This window comes from Lipophrys pholis, assembly GCF_963383615.2.
Source record: "Lipophrys pholis genome assembly, chromosome: 10".
Classification (NCBI taxonomy): Eukaryota; Metazoa; Chordata; class Actinopteri; order Blenniiformes; family Blenniidae; genus Lipophrys; species Lipophrys pholis.
This window is the reverse complement of record NC_137640.1, coordinates 13805150-13830470: the sequence shown is the minus strand read 5'-3', so window position 1 is coordinate 13830470 and position 25321 is coordinate 13805150. Positions and strand designations below refer to the sequence as shown.

The window sequence follows — 25321 nt, the reverse complement described above, 5'->3', positions numbered from 1 at the left end:
ACTTTGTATTTTCTCATTGAAGTTATCATGGGTCACCTGTTAGCTGGCAAAACTTTGCCTGATACTGCCGCTCACATGTGAAAGTGATTATTATTTCACATGACTCTACTGTAAGCATAGAACAAAGATATTGTGTCTACATTAATGCAGTTTGGATATTTTGTTTCTGTGTTGTGGTCTTTCTTTTGACCACACTGCTGGTTCTATTGCATAATACACAGAAAATATTTGCTTTTAATGTTTATGTCCTCACATGTTAGATTTACCCCATAGCCATCATATTCATATGGAGATACACCATGTACTTGATAATGAACCTATTATTCTCTGTTTCAAAATGCCATTTTCTTGACCTTGCCGACTTTGCACATATTTTTGAGAAACTTCATTTTTGTAAGTGCAAGGCGATGAGCCAATTAATACAAATGTAATGTTTCCGTCGACTGAAATCCCATCATTGCTGCATCAATCCGAACGCAATCAGTGGAGACCCAGGGGAGTTGCAAATCATAGACAAAGGTTTTTCTTTCTGTTTTTAGTGATTTCAAGCCAGCTGCATTCACAGACTGGCTCAGGACTCCAGACCACAGTACAAGATTTCCAAATGGAGGACCTCTATTTATAAAGTGCTTCAGAACATGAGGGTGTCTCAAAGTAGCCAGTCAATAACTAAAGCACTCATTGTTTTAGATTCAAAAGAAGTATTTTTAAATGTAAATCATGTTTTAAAGATGAGGGGACACCCTTTCCCAAACGTGATAATTGTCATCCAGCCAGATGTTTGTGATCTTCTACACAAATTACCAGTTTCATTCAAGCTTTAAATTGTTGTCCCAGACAATGTTGTATGTACTGTGACTGCATGGCCTTCTCAAGCCAAAAATAACCGTTTGAAATGCCCCACTGACGTTTCTGTGTGAAGGTTGCATATTCTTCCTGTGGCTACTTGGACCATCTGTGATTACATTAGCTGTAACGCACACTCTCCAAACTTGCATGTCACATTAATTGGTGATTCTTGTGTGCACACTGGCCTAAACACGGGCCATAACAGCTATAAAACAAAGCTTTAAGAAAGGAGGAACATAATGTTTTATTAAATGTAACTAAATTAAAAAAAAAATGACCAGTATACATTTTGGTATTGGTCAAAGAGAAAGTAAATGCCACAACTATCACCGATTGCTGGTGTTTTCAAGGAGAAATGCTGGCATTAAGCAACAATGTGTGTGGGACAGACAAGATATATCTGCAGAAAGAAAGGAAACATTGAATTGACTTACTGAAGCAAGGCTCAGACCCCTATTGAGTCTCCAAGTTTGCGACGTCAAAAGGCTTTTCGTTACAAATATTTCCACTTGGTATATTGACCTTATCAACTTCAGATCGTAATGATTCAGTATTTCTGCTTGGGTCATTGCCCCCGGGTTCAGCACATTCATTGCAACATATTTAAATGATCTAATCAGAAATAAAGAATACCGTGGCCCTGGGTCTCATTGCATGTGTGTTTGTGTTTATTTGTCAGCTTTGCTTTCACTATTTCTGGTTTGCGCCCAAAACTTATTCTGACGAGGCTGAACCTGCCTCATTATTGATCTCTGTTCCATTTTTTATTATGACTAGAGAACATGAGCTAAAGGAACACATTCAAGGTCAAAATTGCTCATGACAGTGTTTGCTTGGCCATCTATGCCTGTAAGTGTTTGGCTAAAGGTGAGTCACAAAACAAAGTGGATTCAACATGCTCAATGTCCGCATGTGAACTTAAATGTGTATTTGTTTTTCCTGCAGTTCTGCCACACAGGACTTCTGCCCCCGATGCTTTCTGTGGTGCAGAAATTCTGAATAATCTCACCAAAGGCCTCAACCCCCATCAGGTGGGACAGTCCACACATAACTGAGACACACTCATACCAACTTTGTTGTGCCTCTTCGCCCTCAAATGTTCCTTTAGTGCAAAAAACAAATTTTTGTCAAGTAAGTTCAAACATATTAGTGTCTCTTGGATGATATGTGATCATTTAAATTTACTAAATTTAACCAACATTTCTCCAGAGTAATGTTATGACACTTTCCAACACAGAATCCTGCTGAATGAAGGAGAATAAAGATAATAAAAATAATAAATGTAATAAATATCGATACATATTCATTAAGTATTTAATGATAACGAACAAACGATCCAAGTGTAAATAAACAAAAACTAATATTTCTGGATTTTAAATTCAATTTTGCATGTCTCCATTTATTCATGAATGTCCACATTTGTTTTTGCATTTAATGTTCACATTGCCTACATTTGTCATTACCACAGTTCATTCATTCATTCATTCATTCATTCATTCATTCATTCATTCAATCATTTTCTCCTTCATACTGCTCAGAGTGTACTGCACCTGTCAAAGAAAAACTTCACTCTGCTGTGAACTGTAAACAGCACTGATAAACATCTGCGACCAGTATTCTGCTAATACCCCCCTTGGGCTCGCTGCTAATGACTAACCTTTGACCAAGTGGGTGGTGATCTCAATGTCCATTGTCAACAATGGATGACGAGACATAGGTTTGGATCTATTTTAACAACATACCTGCCGGTGGAGATCATTTCCAACTATTTGAATCTCAAATGATCTGAACAGATGTTTTTCCCAATGGAGAGTTCACATTGTGTTCCCATTGCAATACATCCACCAGTCTTGCTGGCACTCTCATATCAGTACTGCATCAACATTTAGTTACAGACAAGCTGTATTCCCTGTTGAAATGTTCTGATGAAAGACAAAGTCACCTAAGCCCTGGGGAAAAATTTAAGCACATTTGAGCAATCAAAAAGGCCTTATGATTTAGCGCTGCTTTTGTCCTCCCGTCTCATGTTCTGACGTTTCACCCCACAGGAGGCGCCACTGAGCCGGTCCAGGCGAACACTGGATGAGTCAAAGACCAGTTGCCTCGTCCACTTCCATGCTGACCACCTCTACTATAAAAGGTTCAAGTCTGTAGAAGCTGTTGTGGCTCAGGTGAGGACTGTGAAGACAATCTGTCGTTTATATATCATAAGTGTTTACAGTAGGAGTTATAAAGGTAAAAAAAAAGAAAAATTGACACTAAAATAAACATTCTGCTACGTTTTAAACCTCAAGTGCATCTGTTAGTTTTTTGGGTTTTTTGTTTCTTTTGTGGGTGTGGCGTGGGGGGTGGGAGTTTAGAAACAGAAAAATGGGTTCACTTCAGAGACTTGTGATTCATAGAGTGCATTGTTTACCAGACTGTCTCCTTCTGAGATGGAAAATCCAGCTGATTCACCAATTCGTTGCAGAGGTTTCACTGAGTGCATCGTGCTTTGTTTACAAACTTGTTTCAGATTTTGACTGCACGCTGCTACACTATTGCTCACTTTGATGCTCGAGTCAAAGTCTGATAGTAAGCGATAGCAAATGAATTGTGGTGAAGTAAATTAGTCAGATGTTCAACCAGGGGTAACCAGAGTTATTGACCTCTTATAAAATGTCACTGTTATGATAGTTTGAAACGGGTGTAAAATATAACGAGTGTGTGAAAATATCAACAAGTATATTTACAAAATGATCAGAAATGTCTTTGTGGACTGAGTCTGGACAAACTGAGCAGAAAAAAATAATGCTGCATGTGTACATACATCTGTCTCCTTTCATGACAAATCACTGTTGATTACTGTTTGAACCATGTTACATTCATGGATATTCATTGGCATCGGCAGCTAACTGTGCACCTGTAATTATTCCCAAATGCAGTCCTTCATATTTTTCAGGTCCCTCCATATAGCCCTTAATTTTAAAAAGGTTGGTGACCCCTGGATTGAACACTGGAGCTTTATTTTCTGACAAAATTGAAAACTTTCCCAATCTACTGACCACCAGTTGGTACCAGACACATGATTTTGACATTTTTGTTTTTGCCAAGCCCTCTATAGGCTTCAAAACCACGCTATATAACAACTAAATACATTTGTATGAATTATTCGAAACTAGGCGATTTTTTTTGGTTTGATATGTTTATTGGTTTGATGGTTAAGTTTATTGTCAAATATCTTTGTGAGCAATTTCAAGATTTTTGCAGTAAAGTTCATTCTTATTGTGTCAAGGAAAGACTTTGGTCATGTTTGCAGCTCTGTCCTCATAGAGGCCAAAGTCTGACTGAGGGAAATGTGTTTTGCCATATTGCACTTTTATTTCATTCAAATATTGAACAATACTGAAAAGTAAAGAAAAGCCCAATCTGTTGGTGCTATGGAGCTTTATAAAGGGCCAAATATCAGGACTTGTAGAGACACACAAAGCAGTCAAGACACAGGAAAACCACTGCAGACTTCAGTACATAATCACCAACTACAACCAGATTTGGATATTTAGTGAACCCCCGTTGTGCTGTTATTAATGCGCACTGCGAAGTGTGAGGGGGATTATTGTATTAAAGTTATTGAACTTGTGTGACCCTCTTTATTGCGCTCACCTCTGATCCTCGTTGAGGTGAGGCTGAGGAGTTGGATTCAAGGTGATCTGATGCGGGTGCATCTGTTTTGTCTCAAAGTGTCTTTTGACATGCTTTGATTGTTGACTCAGTAAAGACTATTTCCACTGGGGTCAACGGCAGGGTTGGAAGTAATACATTACAAATATATTGACATTTCTGGAATCAAGTGGTTCTGGGTACACATATTTGAAGTACAATTCACACCATATTATCGACTTCAAGATGTGACCTTTAAAAGCTGTGATGATCAAGATATATGATTGTGCACTTCATTACGATATAATTATTTTTCCAATTTCTCCCCTCAATATCCAGAAATCTGTGATTTTTTTTTGGGTGTTCCAAGTTTGATACATACTGAAGAAAGACAGACATCAGGCTCCATCTCAGATATGTTTCTTTTTAGAGTGTTTCCATTTGTGTTTTCCATGTCTGTTTTTTTAAAATTGAATCTATTTCGAGCAGAAGCAAGGTCACTTGAAAATTCGGGCAGTTTGTCCTCATAGCTGTTTCTTTCGTGGCTACTCTGTTATTCTGTCCGGCCCTCCTCGTGCTGTTCGTCCTCTCATCACCTCCTCAGATTCTTTCCACCACAAACATGAACACTTGTTGATGTGATTGGGTGAGTGCCAGAGCTTTGTGCACCGGGTGAGAAAAGTTGTGCTGAGAGAGTCCATGACGCGATCGCTGAATGTCAATACACAGAATGTTGTTGTCAGTCACCGCTGACCTGGTTTTGGTGTCTCCTCTGGTCAAGGTGTCAATATTTACATGGGTGAAAGTTTCTTAGCGGGCTCAACTTTATGCCCGGCTCTGCAGAGTTGGATCTCTGCATGTGACTGCTCTGCACGTGCCCAGCTGAATGGGTGACCAACTGTGTCACCCATACAGAAAAGGCCCTGAGGCTGGCCCCATTTTACAGATTACCAGACGTGGTTCTTTTATACATTTTGTTTGTAATTTAGCCAAAAATGCTTCTATTGTTTTATTCTGTTCAGGGCACCACAGGAGGGACATTTCAAAGAAATATCTAATGCATTGTCAGAAGGATCAGAAACTAAACCAGCTGTGAAATGTTTTCAATTTGTTTTAAAAAAAAAAGTCTATAGCATTCCTATTGTGTATCAGTCAGTTGATGACACTGATGTTTTCTGACATAAACTTGTATTTTTCTCAGATTGCATCCTACGTCCGAGCAGTGAATGACATATACGACAAAGTGGACTTTGATGGAGTCAAGCTGATTAACTTCAAAGTGAAATCTCTGCATGTAAGCAACTGGTGCACTGAAACATAACCCCTATAGGGATAAACCTGAAATATAGATCACCAGTAGCACAGAGCAATATATTATCCTACACTCCAAACATTTATCTGTTATAAAGCAGTACACCATGACCTTCTTAGGTAATTTAATTCAGTGTTTTTCATCATAAGGATTTATGGAGATAAGTTGATAAGTGCATCAGTCACAGTCTAGCCATTAAGAATCAAACAAAGTGGACGAAATGGTCACCATGTGTACGTCAAGTGAGCTTAGTGTGTCTGTCCATCTTTCCCTTCAGGTGGTAACTGAAGAGGATAAAAGCGATCCTCTGCAACCTCTGTACATCGGACCTGAGAAGCTTCTGAGTCTCTACTCTGAGAACAACTGGGGGAACTTCTGCCTGTCCTACCTGCTCACTAACAGGGACTACAGTGGAGTGCTGGGACTGGCCTGGGAGGGCAAGAGTGGTGAGTTAGAATCACTGCATCAGAAATCTCAACGTCATGCAATCACATGTAAAATATCTATAGGCCAGTGGCTCTTACGTCACTATGCCAGAAAGTCAATTACTCAATTATATTTACATCACAGTCACTACGGATAAATGTGTCATTAAGTCAAATAAGAAATGGTTTCAAACAGCAGTGATTCAAGAGGGTCCCTAAAAGCTTAGGAACAGCGGTTGTGTTAATTAGTCCATTAAAGCCAGATAAATAGTTACAATTACAAAAACAGTTTCTACTCACTTGCATATGAAGGCTGAGGTGATTACAACTGATACGCACGCAATGCATCACATGGGGGTATCTTATTTTATTGTTGTTCACTTTCACAGCACAGCATAGCAGCAGTTTGCATGAAGAGAAACAGTCACATACAATCAGCATTCTGACTGTTTCACTTTGACTTCATTTTTTTGTTGCTTGTGCCATCTGAGTTAAATTTTGTGGATTTGAATGGGGTGGAAATGATCTCAACCATGAAGTTTTGAAATATTAAATAAAATGTTGAGACTGTTTCAATATACACTGCATCTCAAAACATGTGAACAAAAAAAACAACTTAATTTCGCCCCCTTAATGAAATTCAGATACTGATGGAGAAACGTAAAGACAGAGCTGTTATTCAGCTGAAGGCACAGAAAGTCTCCGAAGAGCTCAACGTCTCTGACACTGAGTTTGAGTCCTGAGAAGACTAATGTAGTGTAACGGGCTGTCTTTACAGAGAAGAAAAAGTGTGGTCCAGCCTGAACTCAGACTACACACTATCATCTAACTGGGAATCGTCTATCTGAGATGACACCACTCAGAAGCCGCTGTCTTTTCAGCTTTATGTCATCCGTCTGAGATCCCTCCTGAATCAGACAGAAAACAATGATGAAATACCATTTTTTAATTTTACATGCCATCAACCATCCATGCAAACAAAAAGGACAAATCAATGATAGTGAGGTCCAGTGGGAATGAAAAGAGTTGGTCACTGTCATCCTGCATGTCTCAGTGACAGAACTAGACTTCCTAAATATGCTGTCTCCGAAAGATGCTGGCAGGCGTCATCAAACATCCTTATTGATATTCTGAAATGTTAAAATTTAAATTTTTTTGAAATGTTCATTTCACCGTGTTTCAGTCATCTATTTATTTTTTTTTATTTTTTTTACAAATACGAACTTTGTAAATGACGTGGTCATCTTAAAATCGGGGGTTTTCTTATATTCGGACCAATACAGTATTGCATTAAATCTAGCTGAGGTTAGTGTATGTGTTGCACCAGCATATATATTTCCAGAAAATGGCTCTTTAAGTTCTACATGTTTGCACAAGATTAATCAGATTATTTTAAATGTGGTAATTAGAGCTAAAGAGGAAAAAGTAACGCAAGAAAGGTGTGATTAGGCATAGTTGTTTCCCACTGCTTCTCACCCTAATGATATGCTAAGCTAATTACATGCTTCCTAGAGCATGATTGAATGGAGTGACAAGCTTGTTGTTTTTACTGAAAAGAGAATGTCTCTGTGTTTATTCTAATTTTAAATGGAATATAAATGTACAAGCTGTTCCAATGATTAAAAACAATATGACTGTATCGGTGTATTGCTCATTTCTCAGAAGTGAATGGGCCTCATGTGTAACTGATTGAAGATAACATTCTGACTTTAGGCCCGAGGCAAGTGTAAATTAATCCATACTGTTTTGACAGCAGACAAGAATTTGAAGTATTGAATCAAGGGCTGTCTCCAGGATAAACAAAAATATGAAATAGATATAAGTCAGTCTGTGTATGAGCACTGGATGGGGAAATGTTTTCCCGCTCTGCCTCTCTGTGTGAAACTCTGTGTGAGTCTCGGCTTATCTGTTGAAGCGCTGCTCGTCCTCCGGCTCCCAGGACCCCATGGCTGCACATGAAAAAAGAAAATCCCATCAAGGGTCACATTCAACACTCCCTTGCTCACACTTACAGTTTCCAAAGCAGTGTGAAGTATTTGACCCATGACTTGGGTGAAGTGAGAGTCAACCACTGTGTAGAATCAGCTTGAATTGAACTGCATCAAAAATATTATTGAAAACACGACTGATAAAACACACGTGCATTAAGTGAAGTTATTGTCAAAACTGCTGTTGTAGATTGGTAAAATGCATGTCAGATTTATGTGATTTTTTAAAATCATTTTATAGAGCACGGTTACAGGAATTACACAACTCCTGTTTCAAGTATTATTTATGTAAGCCAAGTTAAGCTAAGCTAAGTAAACTCTGCATAAATCCTCAGCGCTGCATAAACTGGTAGGTGGATATGCGTCTTATTTCTTGACCATATTTTAAATTCTGATAACTTTATTTAAATGGAATATCAAAATTTTCAAATGGCAGTTTAAAGGTAAAACATGCAAGTAAACATCCCTCTGCTCTCCTTCTTGGCATCATTGAATGGTTTTGTAGATATTCATAGACTACACAGCCATGAATCTTTTTTATAGCTTCTGCCCAAAATGTTTGCTTCCAAACTATCAGCTTGAATAGCATTAAACAGCAGAACTGCAGCCCAGTCTGCCTATGGATTAATTACTGGAGGAAGTTGGAAACGTATGTGGGAATTGCTGTGGTAGGAGGTTCTCTCCGCTTGTATCTATGACATTGTCTCTCACTCGGTGTTTGATTGGCTAAAGTGAGGGGCGTGAGAGCAGACCACCATAATGACATGTGATCCACACACACACGCGCGCACGCGTGCGCACGCACAAATGTGTTTACATGCCATTTGCAGACACTTCAGTGACTTAGAGTAATTTCATGCAAACTTAATCTAAACTCAACCATAAAAAAATACTTACTTAAACTTAAACAGTATAGCCTCTGAAGGCTTCACCTAAAGATTTTTCACAAAGATGTTGTGTGTGCGTGCATGTGTGCTTGTGTCTCCATGGGACTTTGCATTGATTTACATTCATTTCCTGTACACTTAATGAAATCTTCGGAACCACCGATGTCTAACCCTGACTTTACTCCAAACTTCATTTAACCTCAGTTCTCTTAAAAGAATAATGTCAAGGACAAGGAGTCCCCATTATGTGAGTGTGTAAACAGACATAGTCCTCACAGCAGTTATAAATATAGGTAAACACACACACGCGCGCGTCTTAGCAAGGATCGCATTCCACAGCACAGTTACCATGGTGACATCTCACGTGAGGAACACACACACACTCACATTGTGGATTCATGATGGCAATGACATTGTTGTGACTTCTCAGCATCATGTGACCGCCTCCAGTGAATGAGCAGCTTGGATAATGTTTGACCTCCAGGGGCCGATACACTCTGTATCTTCACAACCTACTTCCAGTAGTTTACAAGCGATCTTGGGTAATGGACGGCCTTTAAGTACACAATCATAAACTCCTACATCCTTATACTTCACTGCAGCTACAAGAGTGCACACACATGTAGGAGCACGCAACCCCCCACTACACTCGCATGTGTCAGTGCAGGATGGGGGTTGGGGCCCGAACATCCTGCTGCACTGAGGCTTTCAAACCAAAAAATTCCCCCTGCTTCTTGTGAGACTGAGTGAGACAGACACTAATGTTATACACAGTATGTCCGGAGTCTTTTGCACTGAGCTTGAGTTTAACACTTGAATAAAACACATGGAAAATGCCAACATTTGAATAACATTAAAAAAACATTTGAAAGGCGAATTTAGAGGAGAGACAGCAAGTGAAAAACACAAATAAAATACAGAAACACAGTAGGAATAGTAGTGCATGGCTGTGGGAAAATGTTGCTTTTGACAGTTACATTTTGCTGTGTAAAAAAAAAAAGCTTGTATTAGGCCATGAAGTAGTTTGCTTCGTTTATTCAAGGAAAGTTATTACTTATAAAACTTCAAATAATTTCTAGTCACCCCTTAAGGCCTTAAGAAAATTGTGCATCTATCCCTTGAGGTAAATGAGAACTTTGTCACCCTCTTCCATGTTTTCTGTGGATGGACTTGCATCTTTTAATTTGTTTTTTAAAGAAAAAGAAAAAGAAATACACACAAGACACATCTTCTAAAGTAACCAATTTCTTGTGATTGTGTACTTGTTTTTCTAATTACATAATGGTTGTGAATGTAAGGTTTTTAAAGAATATGATAAATAACAAAGTTAGAACTCACCAGGTAAAATAAAATCTTTTTAATTTGGGATTAGTAACTTTCCCATATAAACCAAAAAATAAATACAGACATGACAAACTTTTTTTTACATGTTTGATTACTGTATCTTTATTGTTCATGAGAAGTTCCCACCTCACCAAAATCAAACATTAATATTATTATTAATAGTATTAGTAGTAGTAGCAGTTGATGTTGTTGTTATTGTTGTATCACATAATACAGATCCAAAACAAAAAAGAAAGAATTGCTTGAAAAACCATCCCAGACGATTGAGTGTCTTTAGTTTTCAAGAATAAATATATTGTTCAGGTAAAATGGCCATTGAACAGTGAGGACAATGAGAGCAATGAGGGAAAGTTCCCGGATGAGGATACATTACTTTACAGTACTTTTGGTTGACGTCCAGAGTCATGCAGCTGATGTTTTCTGAGAAGTGCGGATGTTGTTATGAGTGATCAGAGTCTGGCCAAGTCTGCTGTTGTTGTTACAAGTGTTGTATGGACACTGAAACTTCGTCCCGTTAGCTGAGGAAAGTTTAGCCTTTTACTATTGTTCAGTCTCAAGGAAACGTGTGAAGCTGTGTTTGCTCATGTGTGCATGCTCCCGTGTAGGTGTGTGTGTGCCATGTAACGTCTGCCTTATTACGCATCAATATATTTGTCTATGACTGTAACTAAGATTAATTAATCAAACATATTGTGAATGCTGACAAAGCTGGTATCCGTCTATTGATGAGTCCATTTGCAGAGGTGTTAGTGATAGCTACAGGTTTGTTTGTTCTCTTTTGGACTTGTGTTTATCCAGTGAGTTAATAGTAAGAGCCTTTCATTGGGGATCCTTTCTGTGGTAAAGACAAGAAGGAGGAGGAGACTGAACCACAGCCTCTCTATGCTCACGCTGCCAGAAACCACAGTGCTGGCCCCCAAAGCAGCACTCTTTCTAGGAAATCTAGCTCCTTGAAAAGCCCACAAGGGGGCCATTTTAGGTCAAAAGCAGGGAATGCTGCAAAAATGCATTCACAGTTTGTGATCTGTATGGATGAGGGAGCGCCGCCTGTCCTGCTGCGTGGCTTTTATCTGCAAAGTAGACAATTAAAGAGGAGAATATATATCCCTGTTTCTTCTTCTTCTTTTTTTTTAGTAAGTGAAAGTTTAAATATCTCAGTGGGTATTTCCATTTGTAGCCACCTAATGGTGTCAAATGCCAGGAGATAGGATAGTCCCAGGTGACTGCATTGTTCCTGCCACTTCCTTCACACGATGGTGCGATGGCCCTGTCTCTGCGCCTCACAGCAGCTTCTTTGTTTCTGCCACAGCAGAGGAAGACTGTTTTTCAGCCTCGAACTGTCCCTCACTGTGGCCGGAGGTCAAATGCACATCTACAATGCAACAAAAACGCTCTGATGGGAAATGCAGAGACTGGCGGCCGGTTCCCACAGACCTCAATCACACCTGTTTCACAAAAACACGCTCAATTTCTGCAACATGACGGGTGGTGTACTAGCTTCACCCACCCCTCCAAACGATCCTTGATATTGTGTAACGGGCGTTACATAAAACTCACGTTTGAGTCCTGAGGCCTCCAACATGAAAAAGCACATGGGCCCAGAAAAAGGCAGGAACCAATCAAGCAACACGATGGAAATACTGAAATGTCCCAGTAATAGAGAGACAAGGCAGAGGTGGCTTCAATACACACAGTAGAAGATGCCCGTTATGGTAAAACATAAATATAAACATATAAATAAATAAAACAGTAAATATCTGAGGAAAAATGTTTTCACAAAAACCTTTCATAAGCTTCCTGAAAATGTGTGTGGTTGTGAGGTGCATTTGTTGAGATAACATTGGATATGATTTTTCAATTTACTTTGAATATTTTGAGTATCACTTACATCCAGTTTTGGACATAATTTCACATGTCTCTGCGCAAAGTTTTGTTAATCACAGTCACAAAATTGTTCAGTTTTTGAAACCCATTGTTCCACCAAGCCCAATGGTAACCCTTCACCAAAAAAAAAGAAAAAAAAGAATCCTTTTTAAAGTTGTGGCTGCAAACCAGGTCAAACTAGCTTGAGTGCTGTTCATGTCGCTGACCAACAGAACTAACTATGTTGGTGGAGAAGGGGGCAAAACCTACTTGAAAGGTAAATATTCACTGACTTTTCAATAGTTTGAAATTAGTTGCCTAGAACAAAAATCTTACAAAAAAAAACCTGGTGTTGTTTAATCTATTTAGGTCAAACTCAGTCATTCGGTTTTGATGACATGTGATTAAAACGACTAAATTACACAACGATTCTGTTAAATGGTCCAACTCACCCATGTGATTTTGTTAAAACTCTAGAAGTTATCTCTTATTTACCCCAGTCTTGCAGGACGGCCATGTCATAGGTGCACAGGTGGACCAATAGGACAGCTTTATGTGCAGCAAGTCATCTGGCTGGTCTGCAGAAAAATGATGTCACACCCGAGCTGTCCATCCATGTGAATGTGCCAGCTGTTTGTAATTGTGGGACTGCCCTTCGGGGACATTATGTAAACCTAAAGAGAAACAACCAGAGGCAAATGGCTCCCAGCCTTTGATGTGAAGCTGTGGGAGTTCAGCAGGTCTGCTGGACTGACCTCTGCTGCACCTCAGAGGGCCTCAGTGGCTGATAACACTTTGGTGACAAAACATTGTTGGGTTAAACTATTTCAAGTACGACAAGGTCACTTATGCAACGTAAACTGGCGAGTCGCTTCGTTTTCATTTGTTCTCTGGCTCTTTTCTAGCCTAAGAAAAATAACGCAATATTTACAATGTCTGTGCTCAACTCAACATGATCTTGATAAGGATGCGACTCCATACGTAACTATCTGTGGTCTATTTTTTAGGAAACTGGGGAGGAATATGTTCAAAGCACACTCCCATCCCTAAAGGCCGTCCCTCCACCCTGAACACAGGCATGATCACAGTTCAGAACTACGGACAGCTTCTGCCTCCTCGACATGTCCAGCTGACCCTGGCACATGAGCTCGGTCACAGCCTCGGATCTCCGGTTGGTCGTCACCCCAGATACTCATGAATCCACTCAGTACGCGCAACATATATCCTCATCATTGGAAATTTAAAACAAATTATATTAGCAACAAAAAGATGACAACACTTCATCCATGCACATATGAAAACATTATATAAAAAATGTTTTATTAGTAGCAGGCTGTTTAGTCATCGGGAGTACAGAGTGATTTAATTTAGTGGATGTTCCAGAATTCTGCTTTGGCCTTTTTTATCATTGGTGATAGTTTGATGTTGCCGGGCAAGAAAGTGTTTGTTGGTGCATTAAGAATTACTTCTGTAAAGTATAACTGAAGAAAGAGGGACAAGTTAGAAGATAATTCTAGGGAAAAAGTTCCAGGTTCTCTCCTCAGCAATGCATTTGTTCATTGACTAACTGCAAAGGTGTTTGAAGATTATGATATTATTTTGGCTTTGGTAAATGGACTGTGTTTATGGAAATCAAATCAGTTCACTTCCTTAAATAATTTATGAAAGAAGTCATTTCAGGAAGCTTTCAAACACTTCTGATAGAAATCAAGATTGAAGTTATGATTAAACCCAGTGGGCTCATTAAAATCATGGTGGGGCAAAACACCAACAAACAGCAGCATTAGCCATTGGGCTGTTTCGTGCCTTTGAACAGGACTTCCCAATCAGGCCATATGATTTGTATTTGATATACCTAAAACCTTAAATTGAGAATGTGTGGTTCAACAAACATTCAGACAAAGTGTTAAAGGTTTTCACAGATAAACCAGCTGGTAGTACTTCAGCCCTCCGTGGTGTCCGCCCTCCACACACCTGAACGTGACTCCTGACTTCAGACTTGTCTGTGCTGGAAAGGTGCAGATATTTCACATTTTTATTGCATTACAGTGTCCAAGCAGACTGATTCTGAAACTCTGTGTTCTGTTATTGTATGACTAATTAAGGCGTGACTGCTCACCGCTGCATACTCAGCACGGAGATTGACCACAGATTATTATCATTATCATTATTAATACCTGTGGCTTGTTTTGTTTTTTTGTTTTTTTTCTTCTTCATGACTAAACGTCAGCTGTGTTTTTCAGGCTGGTGCCTTTCAGATTTAGATTTCACACATTAACAGTAGACATTCACTACTGTTTGCATTGCAGACAGACAAACAGTCCATAAATGATTCACCTATGTGGGCATTAAAGACTTTGGGCTTTATTGACTGCACGTCATATTAGGACTTGGTGCTCAGTCTAACTGGAAAATCTGAAAAGATAAACAGGAACTGGTCTGATGTCACTAACGATGTGTCCTATTTCCAGGTTATTGTCATATGCAGGCCCGTATGGCCTCTTCCACGAACTCAACAGCAGCACACAGCTTGTATTTACAGACACAAACATTTGCTCCTCCTGCAACGTGTGACGACTGCTAACATGTTCAACCTTTCTCCCACCGCACAAAATGCCAGCAATGCTTCTTACTCTTTTCTTCTGCCCTCTGTTATTCACATGTCCACACACCAAAGAGTTCTCTGAGGCATTCATGAACTAATTAGTTCTCCTAAATCAGTCCCTGTAGGCTTTTTTTTATAAATGAAACTACAGTAAAGCTGCCTCCTTTAGTCCAGTGTCCTTGCTCCTAGAAAGTTTATTAACATAGTTTTCAGGTTGGAAGGACTGGCAGAAGCATGTTACGGGTTTTGCTTTCAAGCTTGAAATAAGTTTTGATGTATGATGGAAGAAAGAGGGATGAGTCAGAAGGGAATTCTAGGAATAAGTTGGCTGTGGCTTTTGGGCTGGGTATTTTCCTCAGCAATGCATTTTCACATTGACTTTGATTTGCTGATCAGGTATGAGATAAACTGAACACAATTGATTTTTCATTTGCTCCATGAAGCTAGAACAATGAGTGAACGCTACACTCTAAATAATCATCATCATCATCATCATCATCATCATCATCATCATCATCATCATCATCATCATATTAATCAGTATTTACATACATGATATTTTAATAATATTTAAGGTTTTTGCGTACAATAATAATTTTTCAATTCTCATTTATTTTATATGGATGGTACATGATTTTTTTTTACAATGTTGACCAGTAAGATTACAAATACGTTTGACATTTCACACTGAGTTAAATAGGAAAAAGGGGGGGTTGTTTTATTATTGCACAACGTATATCCCCTGCTTAAAGCTAGTAATAATGATGATGATAATAAGTTTAGTGGTCGAGGGGTTTTTCTGTATGACGTTTACACACAATTTCTCCCAAATTGGCCACGCATTGATGAAGTGGTAGGCACCCTGGCCTCACAGCGAGAAGACCCTGGTTCAAATCCAGCTGGGGCCTTTCTGTGTGGAGTTTGCATGTTCTCTGTGTGTTCATGTTGGTGTCATTTCTTGCGTGTGACAATGAATTATAGCCTGACACCAGTAAACTATAACAGAAATGAGTAACAACTCTTTATCACTGCCAATCCCAGAGCTGCAGACACTGACAGATACGATAAAGACTATTGCATAAAATTAGCACTTATTCTAAAGTGATCACCAGCAGATGGATGAAAACCCACATCAAACGGTGTTCTCTCTGCATGTGTCCATGTTCATTTCAAGTTTCAGTATTTGTCCCTCGGGCCATCAGTGAGTTTGACATCTGAGAAGAATATTTTCCATAAAATTGAGTACGAATATAGCAGCAGGAACCCTCTGTTATGGCTTTGGTTTCTGCACATGTCGAACATGACATTTGCCTTCAGATCAGCAATAAAGGGAGTTTATTCCCTCAGCTGTGATTACACTTGAAGCAAATGGATTCAGCTCGCTTGGATCATTTATTTCCCCCCGCTGGTTCTGTCTGGAGCTCAGGGCGGGTCCATGACTTGATGAAGTGTGTGTGTTTCAGCACGATGAGGGTTCAAACTGCGGAAACCTCGGCTCCAGAGGGGGTAAAGGCAGGTACCTGATGTTTCCTCACGCCACAGACGAGGTGCGCGAAAACAACGACAAATTCTCCCCCTGCAGCATCAAACACATAAGCAAGATCCTGAAGCTGAAGAAGGATGATTGCTTTGTGGGTGAGGGACCAACATCAATGAAGAGTTCCTACAACTCACATCATTCACTGTAAATGAGTGTGTGTGTGTGTGTGTGTGTGTGTGTGTGTGTGTGTGTGTGTGTGTGTGTGTGTGTGTGTGTGTGTGTGTGTGTGTGTGTGTGTGTGTGTGTGTGCAGTCAGTGACGAGCCCATCTGTGGAAACCAGATCGTTGAAGACGGTGAAGAGTGTGACGTCGGTCAGAAGGACACAGACCCGTGCTGCTACAGCGCTCAAGAGCCTGTAGGAGTCCAGTGTCGCCTCAAGTCTGGTAAAGTCTGCAGGTATTGCACACACAAAAATAGATTCACAATCAAAGTCTGCGGAAAAGTAATGCTAAGTTAAAAAGGTATCTTTTAGTTTTGCCGTTCTGTTTATTACTCAAAATTTCAAAACTAATTGAATTATTATAATTGAGTCAACACTTCTTTCATCCTCCTGAATGTATGTGCATGATTTCTTTTCATGTGTCCATCCATCAGTCCAAGCCAGGGCCTGTGCTGTGGTCAGGACTGCGAGTTTAAGCCTGCTGGACAGACATGTGACGAGGAGACAGACTGTCAGAAAAAGAGCATGTGTTCAGGCCAATCCCCCTTCTGTCCCAACCCGGATATGAAGGAAAACCTCACTGTCTGCAGTCAGGGCACACGGGTCTGCCTGAATGGGGTGAGGCATGCACTTCACTCACACATTGGAGTTACTCGAAGTGTGTTTTCTTAAAGGAGTCAAATTGCACTAGTGTGTAGTTATGGCACCAATAAGATCTGAATAGGTCTAATGATGCTGAAATCTTAAAGTAACCAAATGACCACAAACAACCTGAAATGCTTATTTCATAAACACTTTCAATGAGATCTACAAGAAAAAACCATTTCACATTGTTCTGTACTTGAAAAATCAGAGTAAAATCTTCCTACGAGCAACAATTATTGGTTCTGATTTTGCTGCTATCACAAGCAGCAGTTAAAAAAAATGCACTGCCTCTTTCATCGCTAACTGAGCCACCAGAGAAAAGAGAAAACCAGATCTAATCTATTGGAGCATCATATCTAAACATAACAAGACAGATATTAAACAAAGTCTCTTCGTCTCCTTGTTCTTAGTGGAAATATTCCTATAAATAATTTATTTTATAATCTCAACATATTCTGTAACAACACACACCTTTTAATGTGTTTGCATTTCTTCAAGTCAATACCATATTTAGAATATATGAAAAAAAAATCAATTTAGCTCACAGGTTAATCCTGGCACTTTAGATTGACTAACTCTCCACTGGCGGGCACAGCAAGGTTGTCTGTTAATAATAGTTAACAATACAATCCTACCAGGTTTGTTTAGAAGCTGTTCTCCAGCTGACAGGCTTTTTGCATTGGGTTGATAGCAAACAGTGTTTGCTGACCTTCACTGGTTCCATCTTGCTGCACTGATGTAGAAATATTATTTCAGGCTGTGTCATGCAATGGAAATTTGCCGGTAGCTTTCCTGCAACAAAGCACATGTACCACCATACCCATCCCACTCATCAGTGGTGCCAGGGCTTTAAGAAATGTTTTTTAACTCTGATGTTACTCTTCAAGAAGCTTCATCCTGCTGACACTCAGTTTTCCTCTTTTGCATCTTTGATTAGAAATAAATCAATTTCTCGATTTAAATGCTGTGCTTCTTTAAATGCATCTTGTTTAGGTGAGATGAGATGAGATGAGATGAGATGAGATGAGATGAGATGAGATGAGATGAGATGAGATGAGATGAGATAAACCTTTAATATTCCCACAAGTGCAAGAAAGTGAGCAACAATATGACCAGCATAAATAACAAGAGAAAAAAAAAGAAAAAAAAAAAAACACAAGCCAATCAAGTAAGTTATTCACATTGTTTGTAAAACACAGAATCAAAGTTAACATTACCCTATAAATCAGAAAAGTGTATTCAGATCTCTAACGCACTGACCCAGATTAGGTATACTACATCTTCTAGCACTGTTGAAATGCAAGTGCTCAGTTTACTGTCCTACTACATGTCTCTACATTGGGTGGTCACATACCTGGACATCACATCTGAAACATCACTGAGAGTCTTTCTTCATTGGTCTTAATAATACTCAAATTTAGATTTTCTGAATGCAGATTTGGATTTATCATACTAAAAAACACATTTTTCCACCACTTTGAATGGTGGCCATCTTTAAAAATGCCATCCATTTAGTTTTTTTTCAAGTAGATAACGTACTTTTCTGAGAAAGTACATTCTGAAGCTGTTCCAATAGTCTGCTCCACTATAAAAAGTCCTCAGGAGTGTCTCGTCGACTCAAAAAAAGACCTCAGTCTCCTGAGCAGTTGGAGCCTGCTCTGGCCTTTCTTGGAAAGTTCTGACGTGATTGTTTCCCAGCTGGCGTGCACTGAAACACCTCTGGAACATTTCAGACACGTGATGTGAGTTCTGCTTCGGAAACAAATGTCACAACACAACATCATTAAGAAAAATCATGATTGAATCCTTCAGTGGAGTCGCACAAACCATTGTGTGACTGTTTGATCTCAACCACAACACTTGAGCAGGAAAGGATTGGATGTTGCTTCATTGTAGGTTTGAGAAATATTGTCCTCCAGATGCTTTAATCATGCTGACCTATGATGACACAGTCCAGAAACCTAAGTGGAAAAAGCTCAGAGGAGAAGTGGGGAAATTGTGTAATCCCAAATATTTGACTAATGACTAATGAATACTCAGACTCTTGAAAAGGTTTTCAGTTTTCAAAAGAAGTTATTTTTCAAATATATGAAGATCTTTGAACAGCACAAAAAAACAAAACAAAAAACATGTGCAGAGGAGATGAAGTATCCAGGATCCCAACAGTCTCAGGAAATGTTGAGGCATTTGTACAATTTGTAAAACATTCGTTCTGCAAAACACTGATTCCTTCTTTTTATTCTTCTTTAAATAGCCTTATCTGGGTTTACCTCAAATCACTTCCTGATTAAATAAAGATGAAATAAAAAGTTAATGGGGGCCTCCATGAAGTCCATTTAAAAATGCTGCGTACCTTTAAATGTCGCCATTACTTTAGTATCAACAATGAACTGCACTTTTGATTTTGTTTATGGAAGATAAACCTTGATTGAACTGCTTTCATTCAATCTCTACATCTTTACCTTCTGCCAACAAAAGTTGGTGATCGTGTGGTTTACATGTATGTATTTTAGTTTTCGCAAAAACTTTTGACCCGAATTGCATGACATTTTCAGGGATGATTTGTCATCATCCAAGGATCAATTGATTAGATTTTGAGATCGATCAGCTCCTGGAGAGGTAACATATTTCCTCCACGATGAGCCATCCGTCAGGGCTGCAGCAAGGAAGCTGCCGTTAGCCACTGGCTGGCACACTGCTAACTCCACTCCGGCAAGCATCCAGAAACACCGGTGTGAGCACATTGACTCGGGTGGTGGTTTATCTGTGTGCCCCCGCCCTGTGTTTCGCACAGTGATGTTGCTATCTGACTCATAAGGATCAATTAGAGCTAAATGGCCAACATGCTAGCAATGCTAACTCAGTTTCTCAAAGAAATGTGGCGTTGGTGAAGGCATGCGCTCTGCCGAGTGCCCATTCTAGTTCTAACATGTTTTCAGTCTTGTGTTGTTTATATCTCTTCTCAGTTTCTCAATGACTCAACTTCCTAATGAGTGCCTGCTGTTGTGTGTTCAGGTCTGTGCTGAATCTGTGTGTATAAAACATGACATGCAGCAATGTGACTGTCCAGGACACTCCATGAAGGAAAAATGTACCATGTGCTGCCAGCAGCCAGGTAACCACAGGATCCATCTCCTACTGTTTTTTTTTAACCCATGTAGTAGATAAAGATCACTGTACTTTGTCAAATGAAACAGGAAGCAGTTTAACCACTCTTAAAAAGAACTGCTTGAATTATTTGAAAAAATTCCACCTGGGACACAATAATTGCAGGAAGATGAAGAAGACAAGCTCAGCAAGAGTCTATCCATCTGTTATACCGTTTAATCCTGTTCAGGGTCATAGTGCATTGGCGCTTATTCAAACTAAGGCTGGAGAAGGCAGGATACACTGTGAAGAGGACAATCCATCACTGGGCAAACCAAGAAAGATTGACAACCACACACACTGAAATGCACTCCTATGGGCATCTATAAACATGCAAACTCCACACATAAAACCTGGCAGGAGAGCTCACCACTGCACTACCATGCAGTAGAGTGAAAGATTAGAATATCTCATACAATACATGGCTTGTATATAATTGGGTCATAGGTCATTGAAGTATCAGATTGTCACTTATTCCAATGGACTTGACATTTAGAAAATATTTAAGTCATTTACTTTTTATCGTATCGTATCGTATCGTATCGTATCGTATCGTATCGTATCGTATCGTATCGTATCGTGATATATAACATACTTAGAGATTGATAAATATGTTTATTTTTTAAACATCACACATATATGCTATAAATACATGAATCCCATCAGCTCAGCCTGTGTCAATATGTATTGAGTTTTTCAATATTACTGTGTGATGGATGCATCGATACGATACCAGTATCGAGTATTTGGTCCGATACCGCACCTCACACTCGGAAAACAATTCTTGATAAAACTCGGCGAGTACTACGTGACGTCATGCGTCAGCGACATCACCCACAGGGACAAAAGAGGGCACGAGTGATGTCAGCTGTTTGGAGATTCTTGACTATTAAGAATGACAAACATATGGCAGACTGTACAGCAATGATCTGCCAAAATATCAAGAGGTGGTGAAAGTGAGTTGATACAACACCAGCAACTTAATCACCAGTGGCATTTGAACCAGCAGAATTGGCCCGGTGTCGCTGATCAGTTTAACAGCTCAGCACGTAACTACAAGCCGTGGTACATGCTACATTCAGGGCTCCCACAGCAGCGATGCTACATGCTAAACATGATTAAAGTGTGACTGATACACTCATTACCAGTGAGGAGGAACATGTGAGTGGCACACAGCAAGCTCAGTTCCTGGGTCTACAGTATGCAGAAGAAAGTGCGTGTTGATATTATGCACTGTGCTATGCCTACTGTAGGCTTTAAGGCTGTTGTAGTTATGTGTAGCATTGAGACAGAGCTCTGCAAAGGTGGTTCACAGCAATGCATAGCCTTTGTGTATCGTTTGCGTATGGAATATGAATTAAGCTTAATGACATTTAATAGGTACTTACCGTATATCGGTACTCGGTATCAGCAAGTAGCCAAAGATGAGTACTTATACTTGTACTCATCCTTTGAAATAGTGATATCGGTGCATCCCTAATACATAATGTTGAACTCACAACTACCGGTACGTTGAACTGACACAACTATTCCAGGACTCCTTATTCATTTTTATTTTGCAAGGAAATTTATGACATTGGCTATATGATTCAAACTGGTATGGAAAAGTAAAGCAGCTTTGTTTGGCTAGAATACTGTATGTCTAAGACATCGGGAGCAGAAGCACCATTGAACAAGGGTTGGGAAATACTATTGAACACAGTGTGTAGGTCTATTCACATCACTCTTTCTATCTGCTAGATAAGCCTGAGACATGTGCGAGCACCACCTCCTCCGTCCTGAATCATCACTTCAAGAAGAAAGCCTTGCCGCTGATCAGTGGCGCTCCGTGCTCTGGGAATCGGGGATACTGTGACAAATTCCAAGTTTGTCGCCTCTTGGATGCTGACGGTCCAATCGCCAGACTGAAGAACTCTTTTCTCAACTTGGACGACTTTGATGACTTGGGAGAATGGATGAAGGTGATTTTCTTTATTTCCTTAGCGATGTATCAGGTCAATGCAGATGTCCCAACATGAGAAGTGACATGAATGAATCTCACAATCGCACAAAGCTTCTAAAGGACACCTTACTAGCTTTAGCATGTTGTATGTGCTCATGTTTGAGAAAAATATATTGCTGCTTTAATTTATGATAGGTACTTTTTTTTTATCTATTCATATAGATTTTTTTTACAAGATTTCTCACTATTGTAATGTCTCCCGTGTTTCCATCTGTCTCTTGGGCAGATATGAGATAAAGTGTGAGGACAGATGTTTGCTGGAGGTTACACCCTCGGTTCAGCACAGTTGTACGACTTCTCCTGTCAATGTTCAGCTGTCTTTGGGGTGTCGGCTGTAGCTCACTTTGAAGTTTAGTTTGTCATGACAGTGTGGTGAATCAGGAATGTCCATTTAAGGGTAAGACCACCTCCTGGTTTCAGTCGCCCAGTTTACAGGAGATAGAACTGTCCCTTTACTTTATCAGCTAATATGTTGTAAGTATTTAACGTACACATTTTAAAAGAGGAATGACAAAGATCTGATTAATTGTTCAATATGAAACATTATTCCAGTTATACCTTTGGCAAGTAAGAGTGATGCACATTAGAAGCCTAAGAAGAGTATTGATTGAGAATATCTGTTACTAATCCATTCAGAGGCCGAGTGTCCCACTGTCTACCACTCCAACTAGGGGGTGCAGGGGATGAGATCCCATCCATCCATCCATCCATCCATCCATCCATCCATCCATCCATCCATCCATCCATCCATTTTTTTCAAAGTGCATATCTTTTTTTTTTTGTCATGAGCAGCCCTAAATGTCTTCCGTAGTTCAGTGATAGTGTTAACATTTTTGTTTTATTTCTATACAGCTGTACTTACCAAAATTGTGATGTTTTCAATTTAGGCATAATTGCACAATCAATCAATAAATATATTCTCATATTATTAGTACATTTATATTTTGTATTTGCGTTTTGCAGGCTCATTGGTGGGCGATCCTGTTGGTCATCCTGGTGATGTCTGGAGTGATGGGCTGCACTGTTTGCCTCTTTAGCCGTACGCTGGACACCCGAAAATAGGAGTGACGTACAAACTCATTTAGACACTTTTAACTGGGATCCTCGAGTGTCAATCCAATACTGAGGAGGCCCATTTGGCCATGTTTCTTCACCTGTAGAAGAAAAAGAACAGTCTACTCTGATGCATGTGTTGTGGGAAATATTGCTGCCAACAGTTGGAGATCCTTCTCAGAGGGGCAACATGCTGCAGCAGGGCAACTACTGCAAGTTAAAGGCATCCCTCTCTGCAAAGACCAAAAGAAGTGAGCATGTGTGAGTGCTATTTTCAGCATCACTGACCATCCACCTTTCCAGCCCCGGGAGGCAAGTGCAGATTTGTGGTTCCAATGACCTTTGGACTAAATCTTGTTTGGTTATGTTTTCTTTTTGTTTTTGTTCATATTTCAAAAGAATAAAACTATGATATATGTTTGTGTCCACAATTAAACCCAGAAAAACATGTACAGATACTGTATGTAAATGTGAGTTGGAGGTAATTGATGTTTTGTTTAGTTTGTTTCATTCTTCAGTATTTTGAATTCACGCTTTTCTGACTGATTTTGGAAAAATTGCACTTTTGACTCCATTGTTGTGTCATCTCGGCACTTTTTCAATTTTGGGGTATTTCACTTAATTACAAAGAATCAGCAGGTAGAACATCCTGCTGAAAGACATAAAGACTTAAACTCTTCAAGCCATGTTCACTGACATGAGGAAGGGAATGGTCAGGATGGTTGTGTACCTTTCTTCATTTCAGAGATTTGAGCTGTCATTGCATTTGTTATATTGCATCTGTCCACAGTCCTGAGTTGCTGCTCTCACATTCACTAGTCCCTGGAAAAACAGCTCTCAAAATAGAAATAAACAAAGTCGAAGCACAGCAAAGCTGTTAAAGGAATCGGGAGATCTGTTTACCCTTTCATCGGTCTATTTGATGTTTTGTGAAACACAGAAATCAAAACAGAGAATGTGCCTGTTTTTTAACAAAGCACTTTTTTATTTTTTTAGAATATAGAGTAGACTCTAAAAGAAAAAAGTTAAAAAAAAAAAGAATTAAAAATTCTCTATTGCATTTGTCTTGACGGCCACTGTGTTTGCATGTTGTTAAGAGTGGATGTGTCCACCAGTGCTTAGTTCACATATTTCGGCAAATCAGGCATCAGAGGCGGGGTAAGCAGCTTTTCTCAGAGGCAATCCGAGGTGAACCGAGGTGACTGTATGAGACTGTTAAAACTGAGCCTAATACTTTGGGAAAGCGTTCAGGGAATTTCATATTCACGCTCACTCAAGAATAAACTGATTACATTTTTAACTGCCCTCATATTTGTCTTGTTTTATGTGAATCTTGTGAAGACGTCATATTTCCCTGAAGAGAATGTCTTTGTTGTTCAGAAATGAACTGTTTACATTGTGGCAGTCAAAGTGCAAGGCTACTGTAAATGTTCTCTCTCTCGCTCTCTCCTCTCTCTCTCTCTCTCTCTCTCTCTCTGTCACACACACACACTATTACTTAAATATGTAATATGTATGTACTTATTTCACACAAGTGTTGAAGATAATCAGATTTATCAGTTAGTGTGTTTCAACTCTTTTCAAACAATAAACACAGCATACTCACTATTAGTCTGTTGGTTGCTGTCTTCACTTCATATGTTAACGTTGTTGAGAGGATATTAATGGCCCTTGAAACTGAATCGCTCAACAGTGAATAATTATTGTAGATTCTTTTTGACCTTTGTTAAACGGTGCATAAGTGAATCTACAACACCCTTATTTCATTGTTCTCGGGTCACCTTGACACAGGCAAACACACTGGCGTCAAAGCTGCAAGGACGTAATGGAAATAAACATGGCATTCTCAGTAATTTACTCA

At 39.5% G+C, this 25321-nt stretch overlaps 1 protein-coding gene across 1 annotated transcript in view; it reads left to right on the top strand.

The window, feature by feature from the left end:
• Positions 1-25070, top strand: part of LOC308115335 (disintegrin and metalloproteinase domain-containing protein 10) — a 32391-nt gene extending 7321 nt beyond the window's left edge. Inside the window, exons 5-15 of the mRNA XM_080472781.1 lie at positions 1795-1880; positions 2898-3020; positions 5690-5782; positions 6078-6246; positions 13315-13478; positions 16376-16547; positions 16705-16849; positions 17048-17231; positions 20274-20373; positions 22146-22366; positions 23371-25070. Of these exons, the coding sequence (XP_080328907.1) occupies positions 1795-1880; positions 2898-3020; positions 5690-5782; positions 6078-6246; positions 13315-13478; positions 16376-16547; positions 16705-16849; positions 17048-17231; positions 20274-20373; positions 22146-22366; positions 23371-23469 (1556 nt within the window). The 3' untranslated portion in view covers positions 23470-25070. The remainder of the gene's footprint in view (positions 1-1794; positions 1881-2897; positions 3021-5689; positions 5783-6077; positions 6247-13314; positions 13479-16375; positions 16548-16704; positions 16850-17047; positions 17232-20273; positions 20374-22145; positions 22367-23370) is intronic.
• Positions 25071-25321: the final 251 nt, after the last annotated feature.